At 39.1% G+C, this 18,583-nt stretch overlaps 1 protein-coding gene across 2 annotated transcripts in view; it reads right to left on the reverse strand.

The window, feature by feature from the left end:
- PCYT1B (phosphate cytidylyltransferase 1, choline, beta) overlaps positions 1–18,583 on the reverse strand; it is an 81,059-nt gene that overhangs the window by 42,729 nt on the left and 19,747 nt on the right. Inside the window, exons 2-3 of one of the 2 annotated variants that reach the window (XM_008579960.1) lie at positions 12,425–12,524; positions 441–557 (exon numbers count right to left, since the gene is read on the reverse strand). In XM_008579960.1, coding sequence (XP_008578182.1) covers positions 441–557; positions 12,425–12,524 — 217 coding nt within the window. The remainder of the gene's footprint in view (positions 1–440; positions 558–12,424; positions 12,525–18,583) is intronic. The other variant, XM_008579961.1, reaches the window with a different exon arrangement.

The raw sequence follows: 18,583 nt of genomic DNA on the forward strand, positions 1-18,583 counted from the left end.
GGGTCACATATAGGAAATAGGCAATGACCTTGTTTGCCCTTAATCATCCTGAACCCCCTCGGTTCTCTGAGATTTGAAATCAGAATAATATTGCTTTTCTCCTAACCCTTCAGAAAATTTTAGAAGCATAAATTGGATCATGCTTCAATCACAGTGAGAAAGGTATTAATGGAAAACATGAAGTAGTTACCCTTGGTGGTATCATTAATTTGTCTCTCTCTGAGGATCAGTCGTACACAATCCTATAATGTAATTTCCCCTATAGGTTTTCAAACGTCATTTTAAACTTTAGGCAGTGAACAAGTGAGTCGGTATGGGATGAAATGAAAGCCATTTCATTTAACAATGTCAGATTTTACTGATAGAATTCTGAAAGCAGCCCTTTTCAGGAAGCATATTATAAAGAAGTTTTCTAGACACAGAGAAAATGCACTTCTTACCTCCTACCAACAAGTAGCTATTGGGAAACAGCGTTTTTGCTTGCATAAGTGCCCTTGCGTGACCTGAGTGGAAGAGGTCAAATATTCCATCTGCATATACTCGGACAGGCCTGTCAACTGTGGAAGAAAGAAAACACTGTTAACAGAACTGCAGAATAAGGAATCCCAGTTACCATCCATCAGCACAGTGCAGTAAGGAAATTTACCTGGACAACATATACACAATGGAATACTACTCAGCCATAAAAAAAGAATGAAATTCTGCCATTTGCTGCAACATGGATGGACTTGGAGAAAATAATGTTAAGTGAAATAAGCCAGGCACAGAAAGAGAAACACCGCATGTCCTCACTTATATATGGAAGCTAAGAAAGTTGATCTCATAGAAGTAAAAAGTAGAACAGTGGATACTAGAGACTGGTAGAGGGAAGGGGGAGGTGGTATCGGGAGTGGGTGGTCACTGAATACAAAATATTAGAGAGATAGAAATAATAGGACCTAGGAATCTTGAATAATATAGAGAGACTACAGTTAACAGCAAAGTACTGTGTATCTTTGAATAGCTAGTTGAGATGATGTTGAATGTTCCTCACACAAAGAAGTGACAAATGTTTGAGGTGATGGACCTACTAAGCACCATGATATGGTCATTGCACACAGCATGAATGTACCCAAAGATCATATTGTACTCCATAAGTATATACAATTATCATGGATCAATTATGAAAAATATATTGAAGAGAGAAAAAAAGACAGAAACAGAGTAGAACAGTGGTTACCAGAGTCAGGGAAGGGGAGGGGGGAGCGGTGCCAGAGAAAGGTTGGTAGACCGGTACAAAATTACAATTACAGTTAGATAGGAAGAATAAGTTCTGATGCCCTAGGGTGACAATAGCTAATAAAATTGTATTGTATATTTCAAGATAGTCAGAAAAGAGGATCTTGAACGGTATAACCACCAAGAAATGATAAATGTTTAGGTGAGAGATGAGCTAACTTCTGATCAGATCATTATACAATACATGCATATATTGGAACAACAAACTGTTATTTAATAAACATTGTACATAAACATGTACAATGAAAAGAAAAATAAATTAAAATAAAAAAAAAAAGAATTTTACCTGGATAAGACACAATCTCTACATGCCATCAGTTTCATATAAGTGCATGAAGTTGATTTTAAAAAGAGGTTCTTCGCTGGCTGGTTGCTCAGTTGGTTAGAGCGTGGTGTTGACAACACCAAGGTCCAGGGTTCAATCCCTGTACTGGCCAGCCACCAAAAATAAATAAATAAATAAAGAGAGAGAGAGGTTCTTCTGAAGACATCAAAGCAGAGCAAAAACATAACAAAATTAAGATCGAACCAGAACACACATTGTTAGCCAACAGGAAAGACAAAAACAGAGACTAGGGAATTCTGTTGATCCAGAGTAGAGTCTAGATGTCTAAGCTGGCAGAGTTAGCCCAGCAGGAACATCAAGGCAGGAGTAACTGAGGAGCTCAATGGAAAAGACAAATGACTTTGTCCTTGAGTCTGGCAGTCTGGAATGAAAACCCTGAATCTTATTCCCAAAGGCAGTGATGTGCTGGAGTCTGCTCGTGATTCTCAAAGAGACAGTTGGACACTTTTCTTCCCAACTCCAAGTCATGTTGGTAGCCTGAAGTCAACCATGGTAGGAGTGTTTATGCAACAGAAATTGGCAAATGCTACAAATCAGGTGTATTTCCCCCGGACAGTCAGGCGTTAAACACTTACCAGCATACCACTGCACAAGGTCACTCCCTAACCTCTTTGTGACACATGCCCCAAAGGGAGGAGAGTCATGGTACAAATGTTGCACGTAGGTTGCTCAGGGTGGGAGGCGAGCAACCAACACTACAGGCCTTCCTAGGGAGAAAGGTCAAAAGTGAAAGCGCCACAACAGACACACTCTCAGTGGCATATGGTGCTCTGGGAAGTGCTGTTCCATGAGGATGAGGGACACACTCCATCACAACTCCCTGAGAGCCAGGAAACTGCACTAAAAACTGCAGGACGACACTATTGCTGAGCCAGGCCAAAGACCTATCCCCTTCAAGTCAGAGGGGACAATTGGGAGGTATAGTTCCAACAATTTGGTGGATGAAGAAAGTTACAAAAGTATTGTCTTTAACTGTTTGGAGGAAGGGTTTGCAGCTCACTTATATACCCATCCTAATTAGTCTGGAAGATGCCTGTTACATTTGTTGAAAATTCCATATACTTTGCCAACTTTTCCACTTTTCTGGACTCTCAACAAAGGAACTAGAAACTGAAAATCCAAAAAGAGGATCCAAAAATGGATGATAGGAGAAAGTTTCTTATATCAAAGTGCTCTCATCCTAAGCACCCGTCGCCTCTTCTCCATGGTTACAAGCAACATATATAGACATTTTATCCTTGCACTGAGAAGGAAAGCGACATGTGGGCACAATAGTGTTCTTAAAAAAGGAACATGAGGACTACCAGTTAAATATGGTGAATTGAACATACACATTTATCTCCACTTTCTCCCAAAACCCCACAAGAATTACTGCAAAAGAATTAAAAAAGATATAATGCCCCCAGGGCAGAGAAAACAAGAAAGGCAATGGCAATGAATGAGAGATGTCAAAAACATTTTGGGAAATTGATTGTCAAGTGTTGAGTGCCTACGGGGAGCAAGAATCAGGGTTGGGCAGGCAGGAAAGGAAATTTCTGGTTTTCTTTATAAGTCTAAGAGTCCTACTGACTTTTAAAAATACTTGTATATTTATGTATTATATTGATGCTATAAAAATAGGGTTTTTTTTAAAAGAATGAAGTCAATGCAAACTTCTGTTGAATGATCTTTAAGACTTAGATTTAAAATGGTGATTATTTCTTGAAGTAATGCAACTTCATTAATTTGAAACATAAAGAAATGTTATATTAATAGATTCAGATGGTACAATGTTTCTAATAAATTAAATTTCTCTAATAAAAAAATTGAGAGACTTTATGTGAGATTGGGAATTGCAATTATTTCCAATTATACACTATTTTGAACAAACAGAATTGCCTTCGTAGGATTATGCTGTATTCTAAATAAGGCACAGTAAATAGAAAATGCTTTGAAATAACAAACTGTCTAATGAGGGATCCTTGGTTTCAATGCTCTTATTCAATTTGAATTCAATTGAGGAAAATTTGTTTTAAGATATAAACCCCAGGGGAAAGCAGATGGCAGTTTTACAGAACTTTTTGTTATTGATTCTGAGGTGATCAAGATAAATGAATTCAGGAAGCAAAGAAGTAAAGAAAGATGATATAATTACTGAGAAAAAGGCCGTTTAGTAAATCTGAAGAGTATTTGCAAAGTTGATTTTGCAGTAAGCTCACTTTTAAAAATTGTAATGTGTCAGCAGTTTCCAGACTGTGGGAAACTCTACAGGATCAAAAAAAAAAAAGAACCTGCTCTCCTTGTCTCATCAACAAATAAACTTCAAGAAAAAAAGAGAGAAAGACAGTGAAAGGAAGACCTGTGGACTGAAAAAGATTTAAAAGACATATCAACCTATTGTATGAACACTACAGATTTGGGGTCAAACAAGCTGTAAGTAAGTGATGACAATAATAAGAAAATTGGAAATTGGAAGGCTGAATATTTGATGATATTAAAGAATTACTATTAATTTTTAAGGTAAGAAAATTGCATAGTGGCTATGTTTAATAAAACCAAATATATATACAGAAATATTTATGGATAAAATGACAGGAAGTCTGGGATTTCATTTCAAACCATTCAGGAGCACAGAGTAGATGGGGGCGAGCATGGGGCAAGACTGGCCACGGGTTGGTGGCTGTTAGGTATGAGTGACCAACACATGAAGGTTCATCATATTCTACTTTTGTGTGTGTTTGAAATTCTCTATAATAACGTTTTTTTAAAAAAATAAAAAATAATGTTTTTAAGTTTGTATGTTTAGCTGTTTTTAATCTTTTGTTTGAGATTTTTCTAGATTTGGGGCATCTGTAGACTCTCCAAAGCATCTATGTTGGGAACCATTGGCCTGTGAAGCTGGGGGTTTGACAGTGATTAGAAATCAGAGCACGACCATTCCATGACTGTGGTAGGTAGACATTAAGGTGGCTGCCAATGATCTCTGCCTCCTGTTGCCCATGCCTTTTGTAATCCCCTCCCCTTGAAGTGTGCGTGGGTTATGTGACTTGCTTTTAATCAGTAGAATACGGAAAGGTAATAGATGTCACTCCCGTGATTGTTACATCAGACTCCATCTTACTAGCAGACTCACTCTCTCCCTTGGTGATTTTGAAGAAGCAAGCTGCCATGCTGTGAGAGGGCCTATGGAGAGAGTCACCTGTCAAGAAATTGCAGGTGGCCTCTAGGAACTGAAGATTGACAACCAGTAAGAAGTCAGACCTTGGTCTTACAGTCACAAGGAAATAAATTCTGCCAATGCCCTGAGTGAGCTTGGAATGGATCTCTCACTAGTCAATCTCCAGATGAGACAGGAGGCCTGGGTCACACCCTGAATGCAGCCTATGTAGCCTGTGATACTCTGAGCAGAGGTCTCTGCTAAGCCAAGCTCAGACTGTTGACTTGTGGAAATCGTGAGGTAATAAGTGTGTGTTGTTTTAAGCCATTAAGTCTGTGGTAATATGTTATGCAACACAGAAAACTATTACGACAGCATTATAGTCTTTCTGCCCACAGATTTTCATAAATTTTGAAAAGTATTTCAAGTAAATTCCTGTTTATCCTGCATGGTCAGAGTAAGGCATACCAGATAAATGTGATGCTCTGGTAAAATGCATGTCTCTATACCACACGTTGATTGTCATGTTTCAAATAATCTAAATGTAGTAGATTACAAATAATACCAAAATAATGCTGAATATTTGCTTGAGGATCATGGATAAGAATAATGACCATAGTACAGTACTGTGAGAAAAATCTGATTATTTTAGCTTCCTGGGTCTTAACATTCTAAATTATGATAAGTTATTCAGCACTTATAAGTAAATGGAATGGTGAAGGGGGCTAGCTTACTTCACATGTCATACCACATACAAAAATTAACTAGAAATGGATCACAGACCTAAATCTAAGAGGTAAGACTATAATACTTCTGGAAGAAAACAGGAGAAAATCTTAATAACCTTGGATTTAACAAAAATTTTTTAAATAGGACCCCAAAAAGGACATACTATAAAACAAAAAAAAATGATAAATTGGACTTTTACTTTTGCTCTTCAAAAGACAAGGTAAGTGAGCCTCAGACAAGGGGAAAATATTTACAAAATATATATCTGATATAGGACATGTATCTAGAATATATAAAGAATTCTCCAAACTGAATAATAAGACAAACAACCCATTTAAATAAGGCAAAAAAATATAACAGACTCTCTACCAAAGAAAATAAATACATGGATGGTAAATAAGCACATGAAAAGATCCTCAATACCACTGATCATTAGGGAAAGAAAAATTAAAACCACAGTGAGATACCACTTCACTCCCCTAGAATGGCTAAACATTTTTTTAAAAAATTGACTATACCAAGTGTTGGTGAGAATGTAGAGCAAGTGGAACTCTGATACACTGTTGGTGGGAATATAAAATGGTACAATTGCTTTGGAAAGCAGTTTGGCAGTTGGTTAAAAAGTTAACCATACATCTACTGTACAGCCAGACAGGAGGCAATCACCAGCTGCATTACATCTGAATTCACACTACTGTGGGGTGTGCTATGGTGTTCCTTGCTATTTGCTTCAGATTCAGGCAACTATAAAAGGGTGATTATGCATCACTGATTATGGCTATTAACAAGGCTCTGATTAAGGCTATTTTAAGGCATTTAAACAGTGCCTTTAAAATACATACAATTTACAAAGCACACATATTTCACTTAACCTTTGCATCAACCCAATGAGACAACTAGGGAAAAGTGGACTTATTATTGTCATCTCTTAAAGAAGCAAATGGAAGCTCAGCAAAGTTAAGCAGCTTATCCAATGTCATCTATGATGAAGTGTGAGTGCAAACCAAACTTCACCCCTCTTTTTCTACCTCCTGGTGCCTGCTAGAAAACTACATATCAATTTGGATTCTTTTCTTTAAAAAAAAATAGAGACTATTACTAAATGCCCAGTAATTATGTTTTGTGTACAATTAATGTGCAAACAAGGTGGCACAAAAATTAACCTTTTAAAATCTAATAGTTATATGTTTATTTTATACAGTTTACATAGTTTTGTATAAACATTACAGTTACCTTCTACTTATAGCCAGTGATACAATTTTCTATAAAGGATAGTGATTGATGCTTGCTTTTAAAATACATTATATTTAAGTTTACAAAAAGTGAGTATGTTTAAAGAAAAATTAAGTAAATTACAACACAGGTGGCACACAAGGCAAAATTCATTAAGGTGGCTTCTGAAAAATGAAATTTAGGAAGTTCAACACACTGTGGAAACAGAATAATACAAATCTTTTAGGAAAATAGAAAATCAGAACTGAGTTTCCCTCTAAGAAAAAAGCCAGCTTTAAAGAAAAGGAACCCTTGAAACAATCACTTTTGACTTTTCCTTTATGGACTTGGACTTTTCCTTTATGTCAAGACAAGAGAATGATTCTCTGTGCCTTGGATACATACAACACCGTATAGGTTCATAGCTCTACAGCTGGACTAGCTAAGACCAAAGGTGTCATTTTGCTCTCCTCTGTTCTTTCTCTCGAGGTTTCATCACACTTGTGACCTCAAAAAAAAAAGGTCAAGGAGCTCAGAGCTATGAGCACAGTTTGTCATTACCTCTTCTAGAATTTATAGTCCAGCCCCCGTTTGGGCAGACCTAAGTTTGTGAAGCATACGAGTATTGTAAGCAATTGTATTAAGTCACTAAATATGGCTAGTGTAGGAGACAATGAGAGACTTCATTTGTAACTGTAATCTTTTTTTTTTTTTGTGACCGGTAAGGGGATCGCAACCCTTGGCTTGGTGTCGCCCGCACCACGCTCAGCCAGTGAGCGCACCGGCCAGTCCTATATAGGATCCGAACCCGCAGCGGGAGTGTCGCTGCGTTCCCAGCGCTGCACTCTCCCGAGTGCGCCACGGGGCCGGCCCTGTAACTGTAATCTTGAAGAGCCTTATAAACACCAAATTCTGGTCTGTTTTATCTTTTTGCTGGAATACTCAAGACAGTGCCATGAAAAGGTAATCACTTAGTACTCTTGAAAATTACCAAACCCTTCAAAAAAAAGTATGTTTTTCTTGTTTTCTTAAATAGTATTCAAACAGCAAGATTTTTAAAAACTCCCTGAGCCCTTTTACTAACAGTACAATGCTTTAACAATTATGATATTTGAATAATCTCTCTGTCACTCCCTCCAACCACTGCCAACATGTTACTTTTAAGCAGTGGTTCTCCAAGTGTGGTCCCAGGACCAGCAGAAAGAGCACCACCTGAGAACTTGTTAGGGATGCAAATTCTCAAGCCCCACTTCAGACCTACTGACTCAGAAACTCCAGGGGTGCAGCCCAAGTAGTCTGTGTTTTCACGAGCCCTCCAGAGGATTCTAAGCACACTACAGTTTGAGGACTAGTGCTCTAATAAAATAATGGCTAACAGAGTGTGGTCTAAAGACTAATATGTGCCTTCTAGGTAATCAAAGCACTAAGTACTTGTCACATTTTATACTGACATCAGAAGTTCTCAGTAAAAGAATTCCTAACAGAAGTTCCCCTGGCTAGGTGCACATCAACATCACAAATTCTCTAATTCCCCAGTGTCATCACCTGAAATAAGAGGGGAGAATTTCTTTTCTAAAGATCAGGAGTTCACCTTTGCCCCATCTCACTTCCCCTGTAGTGATGTGTGTTCCCACAGAGCCCATTACACAGCTATTTCAAAATGCACCATCATCTTATTCTGGCTGTACAGGTGTCCAATCTCACCCAATTCGTTTGATGCTGGCTCAAAGCATCAGAAAACATTCTCTCTGCTTCTATTTCCAGAGGACAAGCTGCTCCTCTCGTCTTAAGCTTTTATTCATTCATTCACTCACAAAATATTTACTGAGCACAGAGTACGTGACAAGTGTTTCTTTAGGCGCTTGTGCAACAGCAATGTGCATGGAAGATAGTCCTACCACTACAGAAGGTCACAGTTACTGTCTGTCTGTCTTGTTCACACACTTTCCACCCACCAGCTCAAAGCTTGAGCGTGTTTTCAATTAGCTCCATGGTCTGCTGTGGGCCATGCTTCACAGGACAGCCTCCAGTGATGGACAAAGTAGGGGTTGGAGATGAAAGGGACTTGGGTGGAATCCTAGCTCTACCCAATCAGCTAGGACATTTGACAAGTTACTTTTCAGTTCTCCAAGTCTCCTTTGCCCCTCTGTAGAAAGGACACAATAGTAGCCATCTCCCACAGTTTTTACAAGGATTAAATGAGATAGAGTACAGAGCGTAACACCAAGCAGATGTTTAGTAAGTTCTACTTCTCTTTTCTTTCCCTGAAAAAGTAGGATCCTTTCCTGCTTGGGCCTGAAGCAGGTCCTCTAACTTTAGGTCAAATCTGTTTTCTTCATAACCATCTGGACTTTCATCTGGGTCAGTATTTCTCAGTGTGTGGTCTCCAGACCACCAACTTCAGAATCATCCCAACTGATAAAAATGCAGATGCCTGGGCCTCATCCCAGATTTGGGAGGGGAGTGGGGGAATGGAACAGGGAATCAGCTGCTTTAACAAGCTTACCAGGTGATTCTTTGCCAACTGAAGTCTGGGAACAACTGGTTTAGCTCCTCTGAACTACCTCCCCAAGCCTCTTGCTGCCTTTCTCAAAGGAAGCTCACAAAAGCTTACTAACTCTGCTCATCTTCCTCCCTTCACTCTTTTGAAGGTTATTCTTAAAGAGGAAGCAGAGTGTCACGGTTAAGAGGTCAAGCTCTAACACAAACAGGTTTGAGATCAAATCCCAGTTTTACCCCTTACCAATGGTTCTCCAAGAGCAGTCCCCCAGCAGCAGCATCACCTGGGAACTTGTTTGAGATGCAACTTCTTGGGCCCCACCCCTCTTGAATGGAATCAGAAACTCTAGGGGTGGGGTCCAGCCATCTGTGTTTTTTGTTTGTTTGTTTGTTTTTTAAATTAAATTTAATTTTATCAATATACAATGTAGTTGAATTTCGTGTCCCTTTACCGAATCCTCCCTCCCCCCTCCCTCTCCTCTCTCTATCAACATCATATCTGTTTGCTTGTCTTAACAAGTTCAAGGAATTGTGATTGTTGTCTTCCTTCCCCCCACCAGTTTATTTGTGTATTTATTTATTTGTTTTTAGCTCCCACAAATAAGTGAGAATGTGATATTTCTCTTTCTGTGCCTGATTCATTTCACTTAATATAATTCTCTCTAGCTCCATCCATGTTGTTGCAAATGGCAGTATTTCATTCTTTTTTATAACAGAGTATTATTCCATTGTGTCAATATGCCACATTTTCCATATCTACTCATCTGATGATGGACATTTGGGTGGGTTCCAACTCTTGACTATTGTAAATAGTGCTACAATAAACATTGGAGTACAGGTATCCCTTTGACATGATGATTTCCATTCCTCTGGGTACATTCCCAGCAGTGGGATAGCTGGGTCATATGGTAGATCTATCTATAATTGTTTGAGGAACCCCCAAACCATTTTCCATAAAGGTTGCACCATTTTGCAGTCTCACCAACATGTAGGAAGGTTCCTTTCCTCCACAAGCTCACCAGCATTTATCACTCAGTCTTTGTGATATTAGCCATCCTAACTGGAGTGAGATGGTATCTCAGTGTGGTTTTGATTTGCACTTCCCGAATGCTGAGTGATGTTGAGCATTTTTTCATGTGTCTGATGGCCATTAGTATATCTTCCTTTGAGAAATGCCTACTCAACTCCTTTGCCCATTTTTTAATTGTGTTACTTGTTTTTTTGCTGTAAAGTTGTTTGAGTTCCTTGTAATATTCTGGATATTAATCCTTAGTCAGATGTATATTTTGCAAATATTTTCTCCCACTCTGTTGGTTGTCTTTTAACTCTGCTAATTGTTTCTTTTGCTGTGCAGAAGCTTTTTAGTTTGATATAATCCCATTTATTTATTTTTTCCTTTGATTGCCTGTGCTTTTGGGATTGCATTCATGAAGTCTGTACCCAATCCTACTTCCTAGAGTGTTTCCCTATGTTTTCTTTAAGGAGTTTTATTGTTTCAGGGTGTATATTTAATTCTTCAATCCATTTTGAGTTGATTTTGGTATATGGTGAGAGGTATAGGTCTAGTTTCATTCCCTGCATATGGATATCCAGTTTTCCCAGCACCATTTACTGAAGAGGCAGTCTCTTCCACAATGTGTAGACTTGGTGCCTTTGTCAAAGATCAGATTGCTGCAAGTGTATGGGTTGATTTCTACATTCTCTATTCTATTCCATTGATCTATGTGTCTGTTTTTATGCCAGTACCATGCTGTTTTGGTTATTATAGCTTTGTACTATAGTTTAAAGTCAGGTTCAATGCAATCCCCATCAAAATTCCAATGACATTTTTCTCTGAATTGGAAAAAACTATCCTAACATTTATATGGAATAACAAAAGACCATGAATAGCCAAAGCAATTCTGAGCAAAAAAAAAAAATCCTGGAGGCATAACACTACCTGACTTTAAACTATACAGCCATCTGTGTTTTAACAAGCTCTCCAGGTGATTCTGATGCAGGCTAAAGAGTGAGAACCACTGCCACTTACTGGCTGAATGACCTTGTGCAGATTTACAACTTCTCTAAGCCTTCATTTCTTCATTTTATACTTGTAAAAGTACAAAAGTACTAACCACATAGACCTGAGATAGTAAAATGACATGACACATATAAAGACCTTAGTGCATAAGTAAGCATTTAAAAATATCCCTTATTATTATTAGGTAAACCATCCTTTGTCTCATTTTTCTTTTAAGTTTGGGTTGCTTGTTTTTGCAATGGTGAGTGGAAACCATTGTTATGGCATCTTAAATGGCTCAAAGTTTACCTGCTCAACTAGTCTTATTTTTCACTCCATCTCAATTAACTGGAACAATGCTCATTTACTCCTACACAGCTCTCGCTCTATGCCTTCACTATTTCTGTTCCACCTGCCCAGAATACCTTTCCATTTTCTGCCCACACAGTCCAAATCTTACTTCTCCCAAAAGGTCAGCTATGTTCTGCTCCCTCCCTGAAGTCTTGCCTAACTGCTCCAGGCCAAATGAATCTGCCCTTCTCTGAACTGCCAGTTATCATCTGTGTTGCAGAATTTAACCCTAAGTATATGCATGCATGCTACTTGTGGGTTTTATTTCATATTTTGTTGCCTTGTCTCTTTAATTATCATGAAAGCTCTTAGGAAACAGAGATGGTACCTTACAGTTCTTTTTAAATCTCTTCCCTATCGATCCTCTGGTATATGCTAAAGGAATGAATGAATGAACAAACTTCTAGAGCAGAGTCCAGTCTTTCTAAGGCACACTTGAAACTTTTTTTAAAATACAGGCTTTTAAGAATGGTAATGATTATAGTAGCTTAGGTTCGTATACACCTTCACGGCTTAAAAAATTCTTTGGTACTTTTAACCAAATCTAGTTACAAAAACCTTGTGGGGCAGGTTTCCTTGTCACTGTTTTGCACATGAGGAAACATTCAGATCTTTCTCATGACTTGTTCAAGGCTGTAGAACTAGCAAATGGCAAAGCTGGACCTCAAACTCCCGTATTCCACTGCATCTTTCACTTGGCTACTTTGCTTGGTCTAGTTTATCACTGTTAGTGTTTACCCTTCTTGCACTGTGCTATAATCTCTAAAGCCAACTCTCCAACTGAAAGCAAGTGCTATTCAAATAATGACGGGTCCTTCTGATACTTTAGATGTCAAGACAGGGTCCATGTGGGGAACAAGAAGTACAGCCTCACCTGGTGTTCCTAAGCGGGCCTGAGCAATGGTCAGTTTTTCATGGGGTGCTTGGCACTGACAGCTGGTTTCATCTGCAAATGGGGCAGGTGCAGTCAGGGTCTAGAAGGGAAAAAGAGAAAGGGAATACAGTCTGACAAACTTTCCTTTGGCACTAACATCCCCCTGAAGTTTTATTTCTGTTGGCTACACAGGTATGATTAAGAAATAGAATATATATGCTGAGTTTCTCAGAGAAATATTATACTGTGAGAAACACAGACAGGACATTGTCACTGAAAACTTTTTTAAACTGATGCTTCAGAAATAATCAAAGCTTTTTAGTGTCTGCTATATGCCAGGTACCAGATGAGGTACTCTGAATATGTTATTTCTTTTAGGCCTCACAACCCCCTATGATGGATAGATACTTCTATCCTTCTATAGTTTAGGATAATGCTATCCCTATTTCACAGAAAAGGAAACTGAGGCTCAGCAGGGTTAAGAAATATGCCAGGTCATGCCCTTGGAAAATCACAACACCAAGGTTTGAACATTTCACAACCAACAAGGTCAGTTTTCAAACATTTGACTCACCCACACCCGGGGTATTTGGCTGGAAGAAATGTCATACTCAGAAGCGTGGCACGACATCTCCTGTATTTCACACACACCAGCCTGGCCAATCACAAGCTCTGATGTCTCTTCACTGCAGAGGCCAAGGCTGTTTTCTGTGTCCTGGATGAGTCTAAAGCCCAGCAATTTGGGGGGGCTGCAGATAACTGCTCCTGTGGTAGCTTTAACAGCCATCAATGGCTGGAGGCCCCGCCCCAGGCAGCTTGGGCTGAGGCTCTGGGTAATGCTGTGAGAAAGATGTAGTCACTTGGAAGCCTGCCCAGGAAGTGGCCCTGCATTTTTTAGTCAGCCTCTTAAAATGAAAACCTCACTCTCTCCAGACAAAGGAAGACAAAGCAAGTAGTGTTTTGGTAAACAGGACAAATGCAATCCGGAGTTGTCCACTTATAACAGTCTTTACCACAGTTACTGCTATATCATCTGGTATTTTTAAAGGTGAAGTTGACTGGCCACTAGAAACATTACTCATAGTGCTGAATGAATTGTTTCTTAGGGAGGGAGACAGGTGTTCCTTAACTTGGGAAGACTCGACTGAAGAATGATCCATACATTTAAACAAGGGTTGGGACCCACTTCTGCCACTCATTCATTCATCCACTCACTCATTAGAATACATGTCAGGCACTACCTTAGAACCTGGGGATAGAAGTAGGGAGAAGAGCAGTCCCTGCCCTTGAGGAGCCCGTTCTCTGCACTAAGAACCAGTCCCTGCCCTTCCCCCATGTCCTTTCCTCATTGCAGCACCACCAACCTTGGAAGCAGAGTTCTGCCCCAGTGTTGTCTGAAGACCTCCCAGTTGCCTGAGACTTTCTTAACCCGCACCCTCTCCTACACGGCTGTGGAAGCAAAACAAGACTTGGGACGAGGATTCAGGAAACTTGAGTACATTACTGGTTCTTTTTTGGATACATTAAGGTGACTTTGTGGGCTATGGTGGACTAGAGCAGCATTTGTAGTGTAGCAAAGGGGTGCAGCAGCAAGAGCAGAAACTCCATAGCCACAAATCTGGGGTACAAATTTCCTTTCCAGCACTTATTGGCCATATATTCTAATTTGGCTCCTCTGGTTAAAAGAACTGACACTATAGTTAGCTCAAGAGATGAAGGATTTATTTTAAGGCTATCCTGGAACAGAAACTGCAGAAAAGGAAGAAAGGGGCAAAGCGTGGCCCCAGAGTGCCAGAGGCTGCTCTCTGCATGTGATTCTTTCTGTCCCACCCCCATTTATCCTATATCCTCCCACTGTATTAAAGTCTCTGCTTGCCTTCCATTCTCCTATAACTTCATCTTAAATATGACCTCCTCAGCCTCTGATTGCACCTTTCAGCCCCAGCTCCTGCTCCTACCAACTTACTGCTTCTTTCCATGTTTCTCAATTCAAATTCCTAAGGGAGAATCTAATTGGCCAAGCTCATCTTTTCAAATCAGGCCACAACCAAGACTGGCTGGTGTTGGGTCAGGCTCCCACCCTGGGGCTCAATAGAAGTAGTGATGGAAGTCATGGGTGGCCTATTGTTGCCACTTTAGCAGGAGCTACACTTGGGGCAAGAAATATTTGACGCTATATTATGATATAATAATAGATAATATAGTTCTCCACAGAAACAAGCAAATTGACTCATGAATGGACTTTTAGGACACAACTCAAATGGCTATACAGATTGGCAAATGGAATTAGCTTATACTAATGATTTATTGCCTTTTAATATATACGAACAGTTAATCTTTCTCACATGATCTAAAATAAATTACTATTTGGAGATCTTTTATGTGTTAGTCACAAAGTTTATTAAAGAGATAAGGTGTTGCCATTTTCTGAGAAAGGTGTATTCTAGAGAGTGTGAAATCTGGTAATTAAAGCAAAGATAGAGAAAGTTGTAAAGCAGCAATAGTTACTCAAAGGTGAAGAACAGATTTTATATGCACTGTGCATTTTTTTCTTAATTATTGTGGCACAGAAGTAGGAAAAAGAGAGGACCAAAGAGATAGCAGGCAGAGAGAATTCCTAAGTGCGTGAGTGTGCTTGTACGTGCATGTATGCACATGTGAGTGTCTTTAACAGCAGTTGACATGGAGGGGGGGATATATCTTGTTATGTACAAGGCACTGTGCTTGGAATGGGGTGAATGCAAAACTAAATGAGCCACAGCCTTGCTCTCCAGAACATTTCCTTCCAAAGCAAGGCAGAATACTCCCTGAGTTGAGAGTCAAGCTCTGTATTCAGGAAGACCTTGGTTAAAGCCCATCTACCACCAACTGGCCCTGTGACCTGAGGCAATATTTTTCAGTGCAAACACCCCAGATTACAATTTAAAAACTCCTTCTTCTATGAGCCAGAAAAAAATCATTTGATTTATAAGGAATTCTATGCTCCTGGGTTCTGCCTCCTTTACATACAAGGGGCAAACAGACTTCAGGACAATATAAGATGGCCAGAGGCTCCTGCGAGGGGCAGGGACTGGGCCAACCTGCAAGGAACCAAGGCCCCCATCTACTCCTCACCACTTGCCAAAGCTGGAATGCTTCCAGGGATCCTCAGGTCTAGGCCCTACATAAGACATAAAATTGAGGTCCAGAAAACATAACAGAAAAGCTAAATTTTTGAGTGCCTTCTTAGAGCCTCTATCTATATGCTAAGCACTTTAAACATATTTGTTCTGTTAATATGGACAACAACTTTGTGAGGTAGGTACTATCTCCACTGAACCATACAGTGACACCAAGTGACAGCAAGAAGCAACCACAGTGGTAGATCCCTAAGACTCAGTTACCTTTTTGGTTCCCTTTGAACTGAGGAAACCTTCAGGATTCTTAGACAATAGGGATGGAGAGACCTCAACAAGGAGATATCAGACTTCCTAGTAATTAGAGAAGGGTGGCAAACAACTAATTGAAGAAATAAAAGCATGTGACCATATTTTTATCCAGACTTAGTGAAGCAGGTCAGATGATTTACATGTAGTTACTGTTAAGCCTCAGCTTAGACTCTAAATCACCCAGATCACATTGTCTAGTGTTTATTAGCACATGCTATATGTTTAATATGATGCTAGATGTTTAGATGATGGATAAATGGAGGAGAGAAATAAGAAAGGAACAAAATTGGCTCTGGGACAGCAATCTTCCAAAGTGAAGGGTGGCCTTTTTAGAATGGCAGAAGGTATTAGTTTGAAAAAGCATGTTCAACTTGCAATAATTTCATATTTAGAAAAAACCTTCTCTTTTCAACATGCAAATCATAGCAACTAAGCTTCTGGACTGATGGAGATCATCAGAGGATAGACTACACACCCCTAGAGAGCCATATTCTAAATTCAGTGTTAAAGAGGCACATGAGATTTTTATGGTTAGCAGAAGAGAATGAGAATTTGAAAATGGTTAAAAAGCCCTGGCCCAGTTCCCTGGACTTCACATGTGCAAGGGCCTTGCCAGACCATGGACTTGGAGCTAGGCCACAATAAAACTTCTTTCTACCTAACTTAAGATTTTAGAACATCCAGTCATTGTATGTGAATATGTTGCCTATTTGCCAAAACACAAGTTCTGGTTATGGACCATAGTACCATACCAACGCCATATTGCCATCAGGCTTTTTAAAGGGGAAGACATCATATGTTGGGCATTTCATTTGCAGAATCTCTTCAATTGGACCTTGTCAAATATTTGCTTAAAACAAAAGCTATTAGGTACTATATAAAATATGCAATGCAGGTATTACTTGAGTGCAAAAAAATGGTTGATGGAACCTGTACTTATGTACGTCACTGACTGACAATCGGACCAATCAGACAAGCTAATCAATCAATCAGAACTTAGAACGTGGTACTGCTGATGGTGATAGCCAACCGCAGAGTTGCTTCTTTAAGCTAAGCTATTCTTTGTTTGTTTGTTTGTTTGTTTACAAGTTTATCATTTATTTTTAAATTCACCCTCAATTTTGAAATAAAATTTGAAGCAACATCCAAAGAAATATATTAAATAAATGTTTCAAGAACAGCACAGAACCATGTAGTCAGAAAAATTCAGATAAAATTGTAATTACAAGTTTCTTCTATTTCGTACCAACTTTTTTGCCTAAGATCAATTCCTAATATTTAGATCCACAAAGAACCTACTGTCTACTTGTAAAAACTCAAACTAAAGGATAATAATAAAATACACTCCATACTTATATTTACAAAAATAAGCATAGAGATCAATAAGATACTAGATAGCCTCAAAATAAACAAATATAGAAAGATTTATGATCATAAAGCAATAAAGAGAAAGTGTATTTTTTAAATAGTATGGTAACAATGACTTGATAACTTGAAAAAAAGTTTTTTCACTTATCACTTATTATATAACAAAGCAGATTAAGTGAAACATTTTCTAGGTCTCTAGTGAAGCAATACCTTCCTCAACTTAGAAGTAAATACAAAAGAAAAGAGCAAGAGCTTGTACTGCAAAATAATAATAGTTGTGTTTTTTTAAAGCAAAAGAGCAACAAAGGGAAAATACTAATAGAAAAAAAGAATAAAACAACAAAAAGAATTCAAGCAAATTGGTAAGAAAACAGCAGGACCACAAATGATAAAACGAATAAAGAACAAGAATAGACAATTCATTAGAAAGAAAATATAAACTATTCTTAACTACACTGGGGCAATCCAGTCAGGCCTGAGTTCAAATCCATTTCCGTTATTTAATACCCATTTGATATTTTTAAATTTGATTTTTAGAAACTTGCTGGTTCTTAAGCTGTCCAACTTTTAGTATCCTCATCTATGAAAGGGGAATAATAAAAAGATCTACTTCACGAAGCTGGTGAGGATTAAATGAAATAATATATGGGTGATAAATATCTTCCTTTTGCCTCTCCAAAGTTTACTTCTTATCCTTCTGTACTCTTTTTCTGTGTGGCTTCCCGTATGGACTGCACCAATGGGCTCGCTTGTCCTCCTGCTTCCAGTTGGGTTGGGTCCATGGGAAGCATGCAGACTACTAGAGGGTAGAACAAGAGTGAGCTCAGGGTATTTGTCTCCTTAGCTTCCTCTCTGCTAGGAAGCAGTGTGTTGATTCTATCCTTTTACCAAAATCCACAGCTTTTGTAAGGGAGACCTTTGTTATAGAGCTCTCTATTGGGTTCTGGTAACCACACTCTTCCCTTGCCCCTTCAAGCCTACAGGGGTGGCAACACTCCAATGTTTCCAGGCCTAAGGTACTATACTATCCTTGAGGTTTCCTTAAACCCCACCCACACCTTTCTAAATAGTTCCTTTATTCAACTCTCTTCAAATTTCACCTTTAGAATGAACCATCTGTGTCCTGACAGGGCCTTGACTGATACAATATCTATACCAGTATGATTCCAGGCTCAACAAATGTTAGCTAGCAAATGTTCATGAAGTATATTAGAAGCACAGAGATCAATTAAAAGTGAATTAGGTGGGCCGGCTCGGTGGCGCACTCGGTAGAGTGCGGCACTTGGGAGCACGGCGGCGCTCCCGCCGAGGGTTCGGATCCCATATAGAGACCGGTCCACTCACTGGTTGAGCGCGGTATGGG

The sequence above is a fragment of the Galeopterus variegatus genome, unplaced genomic scaffold (genome assembly GCF_000696425.1).
Source record: "Galeopterus variegatus unplaced genomic scaffold, G_variegatus-3.0.2 Scaffold1995, whole genome shotgun sequence".
Lineage (NCBI taxonomy): Eukaryota > Metazoa > Chordata > Mammalia > Dermoptera > Cynocephalidae > Galeopterus > Galeopterus variegatus.